Raw genomic sequence first — 14660 nt, forward strand, 5'->3', positions numbered from 1 at the left:
ACCTATATTATATTGAGATTTTGCATACACTATATTGAGATTTTTTTTACATTTATTGATAAAATCTGCTTATCAACATGTACGAAAATTGAAATATAATTTATCAAATTTCATCACCCGAACATCGTTGGAACATATGCAATTAGATCTCGTTGAAAACTTATAAAATTATCTTTAATTTGATATATTTTTGGCGAAAAAATAATTTAAATCGAGAGAAGTACGTAAATTTAAAGTTTTAACATGATTTTGATGAGCGAGAATTGCCATTAATATTCTTTAAGTTTATTTACAATTTTTTTAATTTAAAATATAATCCATGTAGCATTATTTCAACCATTAGATCTCCTAATCAAATGACTAAGATTTGATCTTAATTTGTGATTGCTAATTAGTTAGCAATTGATCATAATAGTATAGTAATACTATATGCTAATTGTATTTTTATAGTTTCATATATAAATTACGGGACCCCTATAAATCAGTATGGATCAGCATATAAGTATGTATGCTGATTTTACGAGATTTAGGAGAGAGAATAAAATTATGTGTCGAATAAAATTATCGCTCCAAATGAATCAACATATTGATTCTCGCTAACATCTGAAAATTAATCACTTCCATGTGTGTCCTAGTTCAAGCGACCCAGATTCACTTTTTAGTGCATATAAGGAGATGATTTCATTAAAGCCGACCACATATATATATTTACTACAATAATTGAGCTTGATTTCTGATCAGTTAAATCATAGTAAATGAGTAGTTTCATCAGTTTATTTACTAATCAGATTTCTAAAACATTTGTTCAGTCCATGAAATTTTTTTCCCAGCCGCCTGGATTTTAAATTCACATTAGGAAGACCAGCTCGTTTTTTAAAAAAATTATGTATAAGTTTAATAAACTACAAATTGCAGTAGTGGCCAAATTATATCCCCTTCAACCAATTTTCTAATCTTAAGTTATCGGCCAACTTGAGACGACCTTGATTTATTACAAGTTGCTGCAGGTTGCAACTGAAATACTAATCTACCAAATATATTCATATTTCAATACCAATTAATTTATGGGACTGAATTAGATTTCCTTTTCCCACGGCCCTTGAATATTAATTTATTTCCCAAAACTCAAACGCTAATAAACGTAAATAAATTACTACTACTAGTACCACTTAGCTAGTGCGTCTCTACGTAAGACTGAAGACTTGATATTTCAAGGGTAAATTTTGAGTGGTTAATTACGGATTAGTCAAGGTTTAATTTAAAGGTTAATAATTGTAATTAGGATTGGTTATTTCACAAGTATACGATTTAGTAACGTTGGACAGATTATGTCATGATTTGGGTTCAATAGTTTGAACTCGACCTATACAACAAGTGTTCCATACCCGTTTTTGATGAAATTCGACCCATCTTGCTCGAACCTGTAATATCAAGATCACCACAGCTCCGCGCCGTCAAATGTGGTACTTGGTTATTTATGGTTTTGTTTTTAATTTATAGGTATAATATGAGAGTGGATAGACTATATAAAGTGGGGATCAATTCTTTTTTTGGTAAAGGACTTTAATTGAATTCCATTTTAATGAAGAGCATTACTTGTATTCTGCCTCAGGGAGTGACGCATAAGAGTTATGCGTCACTAACAGAAAGACGCATAAGAGTTATGCGTCAGTAACAGAAAGACGCATAATAATTATGCGTCGTTAGTTATTGACGCATAATCGTTATGCGTCGCTAATAAACGACGCATAAGGGTTATGCGTCGTTAGATATTGACGCATAACCATTGTGCGTCGTTCATTATATAATTTGGGTATTTCATATGCATATATTGCGCCCCTAAGTTGCAATTTAGTTAGCTTGTTGAGTTGTTATGAAAAAAATTGAATCATGGGTGAATGTTTTGAAGTAGATGGCATCTGCAAGTTCCGAACAACAGTTATTCTATGGACCTGAGGATCCATCACTACTGTTTCATCAGAACGAACATATTTCAGGCTCCTTGTTGGCGAATGGCACAGCAAATGTGTTGAGAAGTCGTAGGACGGAGAGTAAGGTGTGGGCATTGCCAATACATGAAAATGTGATGTATTGGCTAGATGTATGGGGGTTCAGAGCGTGGTTGAATGTGGAAGGCCGAAGAGGATGGACAATGAGCTAATAACGGCCTTGACCGAGCGCTGGAGGCCTGAGACACACTGTTTCCACCTTCCAGTTGGTGAAGTTACTGTAACCTTACAGGATGTGCAAAGCCTGTGGGGTTTGAGAGCAGACGGTCGTGTTTTCACTGGCCGTGACTACCCTGTTGGATTTGAAGATTGGTCCAGCAAGTGTAGAGATTTGTTGGGATGGATACCTGACGCAGAAATCGAAACGAAGCACGGTGGTTTGTTGATGATGTCTCTGATCCACCAAGTGACGAAGCCGTTGGGTGATGGGCTGCCTGAGTATGCATACATTCAAAGAGCACGTATACATGCTCTGATCTTGTCAGGGGGGCTTATTTTACCGGACACCATAGGGTGCAAGGTCCCCTTTATATGGTTAAATGCCTTAGACGATCCGGAAGATGTGGCTAATATCAGTTTGGGTAGTGCTGCTTTAGCATACCTGTATCATTATTTGTGCGAGGCTTCTATAGGCAGACAAAGAAGAGATGTGGGTGGACCTATGGTTCTCTTGCAGCTGTGGGCCTGGGAAAGAATGCCTACATTGAGGCCAACCTTCTTGATATCGCCTATGCACATGCCGTATACCCCGTGTGGAGCCAAGTAATGTTTTTGTTTAAATTAACTCACATAATTATGTATTTTGTTGATAACTTTTGACATTAATATTATGTATAGGTGGCACGGAGTTACTGAAATTGGAAATGCTCCCCGACATTCAGTAGCTCATTATCGTGATCAGTTACACTGATTCGTCCTGGCCAGGTGAAATTTATTTGTGTTGTCTTAGTTAATGAATTTACTTACTATAGTATGAAATTAATTTTGTTTTTTATTTTATTTTATTTGTTTGTAGTTTATGTGGACACCCTATGCAGACTGTGTCATCCCTGAGTACTGCATTGATTCGACTGCATCCTACTTGTGCGATACTTATTTGGTGTGCTGGTCATTTGTCGAGGCACACGAGGCTGGACGCGTTTCCCGACAATTTAACCGCTATCAGCGTATTCCTCAGTACTGTGATAGGATGCTACATAGCTCCGACCATTTGAGTAAAAGTCACCGCCGTGGGAGGAAGGGCGCTGATTGGGCTAAGGTACATAAGTTCTTCATTGATGAATGGGACTTGCGCCACGACAGGTTCCAAGCAACTTTTGACCATGCAACGGCGACAATGGATGGTCGCATTAATCCGGGCTATATGGCGTGGTACAATAGGATCACCGTGTCGTACCTAGTTCAACCTGGGACACAGCCAACTGAAGGGATGAACGAGGCAGCCCCTTCTAATTTATTGGCGGTATGTGATGTTTTTGTATATAAAAATGTCTTTAGTTTAAAGTTTGTATTGCTCACCGTGGTATGATGTCATTTGTATTTGTGTTATCTAGGTTGAGACCCTTCAGGGGATATGGCATTTGACCTCTGAACATTACACAGACCCTCGGTTACGGCAGATTCGAGAAATGGCTGCTTCGGCACTTCGTGCGATGAACCATGCTGATGCGATGGAGTATCCATCTTCTCAACGGCGAAATGTGGTCATGCCGCCACGCCCACCAACTTCTCTTCGTCATGGACTGCCGGGTGTCCGGACGGGTGGGCACGGGATTACGCGACAGCATAGGTTGTCGCAGCAGCAGCAACCGCAACCTGAGTATGCGGTACCAGAGCCCTTGAGTCCGGAGTACGATCCACCAGGATGGTCTCAGCTGAGTGGTGCAAGCCACGAGCCCTCGCGATGGGGAGCACGCGCGTCATGTGATTCATTCTTTGGCGGTGTGTCTGATTGGGATGCAGCTCAACCAGGACGTGATACGTACTTTCAGAATTATCAATTTATGGATCCTGTGGGGGAAGAAGAGGGTCAGGAAGAAGAGGGTCCGGAAGAAGAGGGCGGGGAAGAAGAGGTCGGGGAAGAAGAGAGCGGGGAAGAAGAGGGCGGGGAGGAACATGACGAAGTAATATTCCGACCACCGACCGCGGGATCCTCACGACCATCAATTACGATTGGGAGGGCTATGCAGAATGTATTCAGGGGATTTTCAACAAGGAAGAACAAAGGGAAAGCTCCGACAAAGTTCACGCCTCCATCTAGATAGATTTCGGTCATATGTTGGTATTTGTGTCTATTGAAACAGGTTGTGATCGTAAGTTGATTTTTGAACATTTTTGATATGATGAAACATAAATACTTCGGAATGTTTTCTATGGTGGAATGAACAATATTATGATTTTGATAAACAAATATAAACAAATATCGTCATATGCCCGAAACATGTTTCAAAAATCAACATACGACCACACCGGGTGAAGTGGCTGGACTCGTTATAAATTTACATAAAATTGCCCGACCGGGCGTTTTAGAAAAATAAAATCGCCCGACCGGGCGAAGTTTCTGGACTGAATAGTGCGTGATGAAATTCACCCGGTGTCTTGAACATCAGCTATTATTGAGAAGACCTTGAAATCGGCACATTGTCGCACATGATGTCGAATCAACAGAGCTATCATTGGGGATGAAAAGTTAGCATGATCTCTATTAGCCCGATGGCCTATACAAGTATGTCGATCCTTCCACTTCCTAACTTCCCACATATCGTCATGCGACCTTTGTGTAACTGAAACCTCCCACTTACATTCCCTCGCCTTTTCAGCGTCGGTGGTGCTGATGATGCCTGCCCCTGTTACTGTCGTTCCTGCTGAAAATTTGCATACAGCATGCCACCTTCTTAATTTGCTCTCGACAACCTTAAACTGTTTTTCATTCCACAAACTCCACATAGTTATAGCAGTCTTCACGTGTAGCTTGGAATCAAATTTTGTTCCCAACACAATCCGATGCGGCTCATTCTCATTCCAATACAAAAGGCTGTGTTCATTACCACCCAAATCATCCGATACTCCAGAAGGACGACTTGGTAATTCACGAAAGAATCTAAACCCACTAGGATTGTATTCCGGAAGTGGTTGTTCACCTTGCATAACAGGTTTACATGGTACTATCTCATCATCAGAACTAGCACCGACATCATCAGCACCATCACTGACATCGGGGTCTGGCTCTGTCTCAGATAGTGGCCTTGGCTCATCAAGATCATCTGCAACATCTACCTCATCATTCAATCCAACACCAACATCAGCAACATCTACAACATCTACAACATCTCTCTGCTCATTCATACTACGATCAAAGCTCATTTGATCCACCCTCGCAGATGATCCAATACTACAGTCAAAACTCATTTGTTCAAACCTCGCAGATGCTCCAATACCATAATCAACAACTGGTGGGATTTCTGCACTCCTCACCGGTGAATACTCAACAAATAATTCAATACACCAACTTGAATTTTGAGCATTGTTGAACATAAACATTACACTTTCATCATTGCAAATCACAGAACATGTATAACTCATACCGGAAGCATAGAATATACATTGTCTCCATAATAATTCAATTGTGTGTTGGTTCATATTTATTCCCATCGCATCACAGATCATTGCTACCAACCCAGAATAGGAAACACCTGAATTTAATATGATGGAACTCCTCGCACGAGGTGGTTCATAACCAATACCCATATGTGGTAGTTGAACTACTCTACCACCCCAATACAAACTCACAAATACTTGCATGATTTCTGCATAAAAAACATTTAAAACAACGACAATTAGGGACATTTTTCCTACAAGCCCTAATTTGTATAAATTGGGTAAAACTAACAAATGAAAGCACAATAAACATGAATAATGCTGAATGTAGCTAAATTGATTAACAAATTACCGGATCTTATGGAGAAATCGCCTGAAAACGCCGAGATAGGAAATGAAAGTGTGTGAAAGTGCGTTCTGTGAGCTGCGTCTGCCTGTAGGGGTTAAAAGCCGCCTTAACGACGCATAACCATTATGCGTCGTTCTTTAATGACGCATAACCCTTATGCGTCGTTAAGCGACGCATAATCCTTGTGCGTCATTAAAGAACGACACATAAGGGTTGTGCGTTTCATTAAGAACGACGCACAACCATTATGCGTCACTCCCTCAATTAGAATGAATCTATTCTCCTTCATTAAATTGGAATTCCATTACTTTTTAAGCACAAAAGAAGAAAGACTTCTATAAAGTGGGCATGCGACGCAAGCGCAATGCAAACTGCTTAGCCCTTTCCTCTAACGTGCGCGCTGAGTTTACTTATGGCGATCTCTCTGCATCTGCAATTCTCTCTCATCCCAGCGCGGCTGCCGCAGATACGGCCTTCCTCCCTCATCCGGTGTGGAGAATCGGAGTTTGACGCCAAAGTTTTTCGTCACAATTTTATGAGAAGAAAAGACTACAACCGCACGGGGTATGGCCATAAGGACCAAAGTCTTAAGCGAATGGGCGACAAGTATGCAAGTAAGCTTTTGTTGCATTTTCAAAATCAAGTAAGCTATTACTAATGATGATCATATCATGTTTTGGGATGAATGTCAGGTGATAATTTGATGCAGAAATTGAAGGAGAACGGGAAAGAGTACAGGTGGGGAGATGTGACGTTGAAGCTGGGAGAAGATTACGGATTCTGCTGGGGCGTTGAGCGCTCTGTCAGAATTGCTTACGAAGCTCGACATCAGTTTCCGGATCGCACCAATTGGCTCACTGATGAAATCATTCACAATCCCACTGTTAATCAGGTTTGCTTCTTAATCTCTCTCTCTCTATATATAGATGTGTTTATTAACTAAGCTTGCAATTAATGTTTAACAGACGCTGGGGGAGATGGGAGTGAAGATTATCCCAGTGAAGGAAGGGAAGAAACAATACGATCTGGTAGCGAAGGGCGACGTGGTGGTGCTGTCTGCGTTCGGAGCTCCGGTGCAGGAGATGATGCTGCTGACTCAGAAGAATGTGGAGATTGTGGATACAACTTGTCCATGGGTTGCCAAGGTTTGGCATAGCGTGGAAAAACACAAGAAGGCAGAATACGCGTCGATAATCCACGGTAAATATGCGCATGAGGAGACTATTGCTACTGCTTCATTTGCTGGCACCTATTTAATTGTCAAGAACATCAAAGAGGTACTCTACCACCTTTTATTTCATCTGCAATTATCAATATTAAACATGATCCATGGTTGCAGGCAACATACCTTTGTGATTACATTTTAGGTGGTGCACTTGATGGATCCAGCTCCACCAAAGAAGCCTTTCTCGAGGTTTATTATACTGCATATACATAAAATATATATATATATATATATATATATATAGAGAGAGAGAGGATTGTTCTAAGTTTTTGAATTTTTGTTGTACAGAAATTCAAATTTGCAGTATCAGAGGGGTTTGATCCAGACAAAGATTTGGAGAGAGTTGGTATCGCGAATCAGACTACTATGTTGAAGGGAGAAACAGAGTGTTCAGCCGGGTGGTAAGGGAATTTGGTGTATCTTTCATTGTATTATTGACATAGAGAATACATAGTTAAATAGGCTACAAACTCTACAAATAAGGAAAAACTAATTTACAATAATGGCTAGGATATATTTGTGGCATAATATATTCCCGCATTAATTCCTTGATTCCGTGTAATCTTCGGGTATCTTCGTGTATCTTCTAACACTCCCCCTCAAGCGAGGTAGTGGGGTTTCCAATACTTAGCTTGCCAAGTACTTCCCTAAACGACTTCGAGTTCACTGCCTTTGTCAGGATATCTGCCAGTTGATCTTCAGACTTGACATACGGCATTTCTACCACCTTAGCTTCAATATTTTCCTTGATAAAGTGTCTATCCACCTCCACATGTTTGGTTCTATCATGCTGTACCGGATTTCCAGAAATACTTATGGCCGCCTTATTATCACAAAACAATCTACACGGGAGAGTCGGCCGAAGATCCAATTCCGTCATCAGTTTCCGTAGCCATAGTATCTCTGTCAATCCACTCTTGATCCCTCTGAATTCTGCCTCTGCGCTGGATAAAGCTACCACTTTCTGCTTCTTACTTCTCCATGTTACTAGATTTCCCCCTACAAAGGTAAAATACCCCGCAGTAGACTTTCTGTCATTTGGGTTTCCTGCCCAATCCGCATCAGTGAAGCCATGTATCTCCATGTGTCCGTGTTTCTCGAATATCAGTCCATGATCTGTAGTTCCCTTCAAGTATCGAACAATCCTCAAGACTGCTTCCCAATGTTCTTCTTGTGGTGCATGCATGAATTGACTCACTACTCCTACTGCATAAGCAATATCCGGTCTAGTGTGGGACAAATAAATAAGCTTACCCACTAACCTTTGGTATCTCCCCCTGTCGGTCAGTTTCGCCCCTTCCCTTATCTGTAGTCCGTGATTTTGCACCATCGGGGTGTCCACGGGTTTGCAGTCGAGCATCCCAACTTCTGCCAAAAGATCAAGTATATACTTCTTCTGATTTATGAAGATCCCCTTCTTTGACCTTAGCACTTCAATCCCCAAGAAATATTTAAGAAGGCCAAGATCTTTCATCTCAAACTCACGGAATAGATTCTTCCTTAGCTCGGCTATTTCTTCTTCATCATCACCGGTAATAATCATATCGTCCACGTATATAATTAAGCAGGTGATTTTGCAGCCCTTTTTCTTGATGAATAGCGTATGGTCTGAGTTGCTCTGCTCATAGCCGTATTTCTTCATGACTTCCGTAAATCTTCCAAACCATGCTCTTGGAGATTGCTTCAGCCCATACAATGTCTTCTTTAGCTGGCATACTTCCCCATCCAAAAAATCATCAGAAAAACCTGGCGGAGGCTCCATGTACACTGGTTTTGGTAACTCTCCGTGTAGAAATGCATTGGTCACATCAAACTGATGAAGTGGCCATTCCTTATTTGCAGCGACCGAGAACAGTACTCTGACAGTGTTGATTTTTGCCACTGGTGAGAAGGTCTCATCATAATCCACACCGTAAGTTTGGGTGTACCCCTTGGCTACGAGACGAGCTTTATACCTGTCTATTGTGCCATCCGGTTTCCTCTTTATCGTGAATACCCATCGGCATCCAACTGTCCTTACTCCTTTGGGTAGCTCGCTCCGTACCCAAGTATTGTTCTTCATCAGCGCCTTCATCTCAACTATCATTGCTTCCTTCCATCGATCATGCTTCATTGCTTCTTCGGCCGTCTGTGGAACTTCTTCTTCATATAGTGCTGCCTCAAACGCTCGAGCCATTTTGGTCAGATTTCCTTGGACGAAGTTTGCTACAGCATATCGGCTCTTTCTTCCGATCTTCTCTGGGGAGTATCGTTTTGGTGGTATTCCCCTGGTACTTCGATGCGGGAGTACATACCTCCCTGTGTCTCCATCAACTGTGTTGTCTTGAGTTTCTGTTTCAGCAGAGTCAGAGGTAACTGGATTCTCAACTATACTTGGGTCAGATATTACCTCGGATACCGTCAGAGAAGGATTGCTGGGGGGTTGAGAGGACTCTTGTGGTGAGACTTTCTCGGCAGAAGTGACAGCTGGATCTGTTGGTTCCTCAACCGGGAAACTTGGAACTGGCACAACCCAACTTAGATAGTCTGTAGTTCTATCTGGATCACTCTCCCCCTGACTACTAAGGTGGGTGTGGTAGAAGAATTCTGTTTCCAAAAAATTACAATTCATAGTGGTAGTGATTTTTCGGGTGTTGGGATCATAGCACCTGTACCCCTTTTGGTTCACTCCATATCCCACAAAGACAGACTTTATTGCACACGGAGAAAATTTCGTTCTTTCATGTTTAGGGACGTGAGTGTAAACAGTGCAACCGAAGATTTTTGGGGAAAGGCTGAGGTATTCTGGAATTCGGGCTTGTTTGGATAAGATATCAAGAGGAGTTTTCATATTCAAGGTTTTGGATGGGAGACGGTTGATGAGATATATGGATGTAGCGACGGCTTCGGGCCAGAAATGTTTGGGAACTTTGGATTCAATCATAAGGGCTCGAGTCATTTCTAGGATTACCCTATTCTTTCTTTCCGCTACCCCATTTTGTTCAGGTGTATAGGCACAAGAAGTCTGGTGAACTATCCCCCTATCATTGCAAAATTGGGCCATATCAGTGTTAACAAATTCCCTCCCGTTATCTGATCTAAGGGTTTGTATAGTGGTATGTAGGGATGTCAATTTAGCCCGCAACCCGTGGGCTGACCCGAATAGCCCGCCAAATTTATAGGGTTAGGGCTGAAAATTTCCAGCCCGATAAAATTACAGCCCGATTAGCCCGCACCCGATTAACCCGCAACCCGTTAGGGCCAGACCCGAAAACCCGATGGGCTGGCCCGGAAACCCGATAAAAATTTATATTGTTCTATTTGTTTGACTCTAATTTGACACTTCATTGATTATTTTATAATACAGATTACTGAAAAAATAACTTTCCATTTTATATATTAAATATATAAATTATATATCAAGTTTTTATTAATATAATAATAGATAAATGAATTAGAAACTTCAAATTCACTAAAAATATATATTTAAATTTCTAAACATGCTTTAAAATTTCTTGATGTTTATGTTTTATGTGGCATAAATCTCAAATATTAGTATTTGATCATGTTAATATTTGAGTTTACGCATATATCTCAAATTTATCATAATTAAATATTTTACATTTTATAAATATAACTAATTTTCACCATTATTTATTGGATTGATCGCATGTTAATTTTATCGGTAGCAACCCGATTAACCCGATGGGCTAGCCCGAAACCCGAGCTTTTAGGGTTAGGGCTGAACTTTTATAACCCGAAAAAATAACAACCCGATTAGCCCGCACCCGATTGACCCGCAACCCGAATAGGGTTGGCCCGAAACCCGGTGGGCTGGCCCGATTGACATCCCTAGTGGTATGGAACTGTGTCTGGATAAGTTTAAAGAAAGAGACAAATCTAGCAAAGACATCTGACTTGTGTTTCAAAAAATAAATCCACGTCATCCTAGTACAATCATCCACAAAAATCACAAAGTATCTAAAACCATTACCACCAACAAAAGGCGCGGGGCCCCACACATCAGAATGTACTAGAGAAAACATAGATTGCATACGAGTGTTTGTAGGTTTAAAAGTCTGTCTGTGGCTCTTGGCCAAAACACAAGTTTCACAAGTAAAATCAGAAGTAATAGAAAGGTTCGAGTAAAGCAGTTTAAAGTAACCAGGAGATGGGTGTCCTAGTCTTCGGTGCCAGAGCCAAGTTTCCTGTTTTGTGGATCCGTGAGCCAGCATCGCACTTCCAGTTTGAGCTATCTCATTCACGTAATAGAGCCCTTGCTTCTCAGTGCCACGCCCAAGAATCCTCCTCGTCTGGATATCCTGCAGAATACAAAAATCAGGGTGCATTAGGAGTGTGCAATTCAACTCCTTCGTCACATGGCTTATAGACATTAATCTCTGAGACAGTGTAGGGACATAAAGACAGTTCTTAAGTCGGAGTGTAGGTGATATTTCAATTGTACCCGAACCCACAACAGTAATTAATTCCCCATTTGCAGTTCAAATATATGATCTATCAGTGTCTTCACTAAAAGTAACAAAATCATTTCTATCCGGAGTCATCGTGTCGGTCGCCCCACAATCAAATATCCAACCCTTTGATTTACTATCGGTATAAACATGAAATGCAGCGGAAGAGTCTCGTAGGGGTGTAAATGGGTTTTTGGATATAAAATTGGGGCAGTTTTCGAATTTCTTCATGGCTGGGGTACTTTTCTAAATTTTCGAAAATTTAGGGGCTCATGGGGTCTATTATCACATTTTCTAAACTTCATGGGGGGAGAACATAAATTAACGAAAATAGAGTTAGGGTTTGGATTATATCCAAACCCTTTACCTCCTCCATTTGCGCCGCCCCCCGTTTCGGTCCACTCCGCAAGGTTGCCGGCGCCCCTCACGTTGCCGCCGGCCGACGGAGACTCCCGTCGCATCCCTGGTCCAGGTTGGGTTGAATCCCCATGATTTCCAGCCTCCCCTCTCCTCTGAGTTCCTTCTTCGTTCACGCCGATTGCAATTTTCGCCTGGGCTTGAGCTGGATTTCTCGATTTCTGTCGTTCCTCCCACCAATCCGGGTAACCAACCCGCTTGAAACAGTTCTCCCAAGTGTGTTTCTGTTTGCCGCAGTGAGAGCACCATAATTTTGATGTATCGACTCTGTTTCCCGGCCGGCTGGTGGCTACGGGGCGCGGCGGTGGTGCGTGGTTCCTCTGTGGTGGCCGTTGGTTCTGCACGACAAATCCTTGCCCGATTCCTCCGCCAAATGATGATTCGGTTCCACCGTTGGCTTCGTCGGTGGGTGAGGACGACGCCGGTGGCATGATACGACGTCTAGCTGCCTCCGTCTTCACCCACCCATACGCCGCCTCCACTGATGGCACCGGCTCTTCCTTCAGAATCTCTCTCCGGATTGAGTCATATTCTTGGTTCAATCCGGTTAAGAATTTGATGAGCCGTTTGGAATTGGAGTAATTCCGGAACTGGTCGATCCCTTTATCACAGCAGCTGATCGGTTGTTTCTGACTCCTGTCTATATTGATCCATAAACCGTGAATCTTTCTGTAGTAGGTTTCGAGATCCATATTGCCTTGTTTGATATTGATTGCCTTTTCCTCCAGGTCGTAAATGAGGTATCGATCGGCCTTGCTTTCGAATGTCACCGCGAGATTGTCCCACAGGGCCTTCGAGGTCTGGTGATGGGCGAAATCCGCGATGATGTCGTTCTCAATATTGTCGACTATCCATGAGAATACCACGAGATCATTCTCTTCCCATTCGTCGTATCCTTTGCTCCCCGGTTCTGGGGGATCATTTTTGATGTGTCCGTAGGCACCCCTGCCTCCAATCTTCACTTTGATCAGCCGAGCCCATAGTGGGTAGTTTCTACCATCCAGTTTGAACGGTATTGTGATGCTTTTGCTGTTCCTGAGGCTTGTTTCTGCCCCCTTCGTATCCTTTGTATCGTCGGTATTGTCTGACATTTTGGTGTAGGTTCTGTTCGTGATTTTGGTCGGAAAAGGGTCGAGAAAAGGTATTGGCTATGATGATACTTTTCTGAGCCACGATCGCTTTGGCTCTGATGCCATGTTCAGCCGGGTGGTAAGGGAATTTGGTGTATCTTTCATTGTATTATTGACATAGAGAATACATAGTTAAATAGGCTACAAACTCTACAAATAAGGAAAAACTAATTTACAATAATGGCTAGGATATATTTGTGGCATAATATATTCCCGCATTAATTCCTTGATTCCGTGTAATCTTCGGGTATCTTCGTGTATCTTCTAACACAGAGGATATTGGTAACCAATTGCAACTTCTCTCTCCCTCTTTCTATTTTTTTTTAAATATCTGGATCGACATATATATCAAACATTTGTACAGGAAAATTAGTTGAGAACAGCATGATGCGCAGATACGGCGTGGAAAACATCAGCAACCACTTTATAAGTGCCAAAACTACATGCGACGCAGCCCAAGTACATAATAATAATAATTATTATTATTCTCATAATCGCTTAAGACAGACAATATACATGTATGATGTATTGAAACATAATGTTTAGGCGCGGCAAGATGCAACTCTGAAACTGGTGGACGACAAGGAGGTAGATCTGATGCTGGTGATTGGAGGATGGAACTCCAGCAACACTTCATCCCTTCAAGTGATTGCGGAGGAGCGTGGAGTTTCTTCCTATTGGATTGATTCAGAGAAGAGGATTGGTCCTGGAAACAGAATCACTCACAAGCTAATGGTACTTTTATTTCTGCATCTTTTTTATTTAATTGAGTAGTTAATGTGGTGTGTGTGTAGCACGGGGAGTTGGTGGAGAAGGAGGAGTGGGTGCCAAAGGGTCCGATCACCATTGCCATTACTGCTGGTGCTTCAACTCCGGATAAGGTATTATTCACTCACTCATTAATTAGTACTATATATAGTAGGAGGAGGAGTACTTATCTTATTGCTATACATCATGATTATAAATTGTTTAATTAATTGCGATGCAGGATATTGAAGATATTTTAGCCAAGGTGTTTGAGATCAAGCGTCACCAAGAGTAGTATGCAATAGTCGACATTATGATGCTTATTGTATCTAGGCTACCGACTCAGCTCATGACGCTTCGCGTTATGCATGTCCATTGAAAAATAAAAACTGAGCTATTGAGCTCTACCACAAACACAACTATATTTAAGACTGAACTACTCTAATACTCTCTAATCTTATCGAAAAATGCACCAATAATCCATGAAAATATTTTATACCCTTTTTGGTCACTAAAAATTACAGTACATTTTTAGTACCTGTTGGTCTTTTATACCTTTCTGCATTTGAAAAATCCCCTAAATGTTATGGAGGTCATTTTTGGTCTTAGGAAAAAATCACAGTTTTGGTACCTCTTCAATTTTGTAATTTTTTTTGGACATTTTCAGGTAAAAAAATTAACATTTCTAGTACTACTAGTTAATTTATATTTTTACAACATAAACATTTTCTTTTG

At 41.4% G+C, this 14660-nt stretch overlaps 1 protein-coding gene across 1 annotated transcript; it reads left to right on the forward strand.

The window, feature by feature from the left end:
* The first annotated feature begins 6342 nt into the window (after nucleotides 1–6342).
* On the forward strand, nucleotides 6343–14336 carry LOC121756976 (4-hydroxy-3-methylbut-2-enyl diphosphate reductase, chloroplastic-like). Its single transcript, XM_042152419.1, has 10 exons — nucleotides 6343–6569; nucleotides 6648–6847; nucleotides 6921–7232; nucleotides 7295–7369; nucleotides 7469–7566; nucleotides 13263–13270; nucleotides 13543–13637; nucleotides 13725–13913; nucleotides 13973–14059; nucleotides 14167–14336. The coding sequence occupies exons 1-10, from the start codon at nucleotides 6368–6370 to the stop codon at nucleotides 14218–14220; spliced, it is 1320 nt and encodes a 439-aa protein (XP_042008353.1). The 5' UTR covers nucleotides 6343–6367; the 3' UTR covers nucleotides 14221–14336.
* Nucleotides 14337–14660: the final 324 nt, after the last annotated feature.

Source organism: Salvia splendens, chromosome 12, assembly GCF_004379255.2.
Source record: "Salvia splendens isolate huo1 chromosome 12, SspV2, whole genome shotgun sequence".
NCBI classification, from domain to species: domain Eukaryota; kingdom Viridiplantae; phylum Streptophyta; class Magnoliopsida; order Lamiales; family Lamiaceae; genus Salvia; species Salvia splendens.

Bases quoted from the DNA above. Each gene is read 5' to 3' on its own strand.
- LOC121756976 (XM_042152419.1), top strand. From the start codon at position 6,368: ATGGCGATCTCTCTGCATCTGCAATTCTCTCTCATCCCAGCGCGGCTG. The intron at 6,848-6,920 runs GTTTGCTTCTTA...AATGTTTAACAG, and splicing joins ACAATCCCACTGTTAATCAG to ACGCTGGGGGAGATGGGAGT. The intron at 14,060-14,166 runs GTATTATTCACT...ATTGCGATGCAG, and splicing joins GTGCTTCAACTCCGGATAAG to GATATTGAAGATATTTTAGC.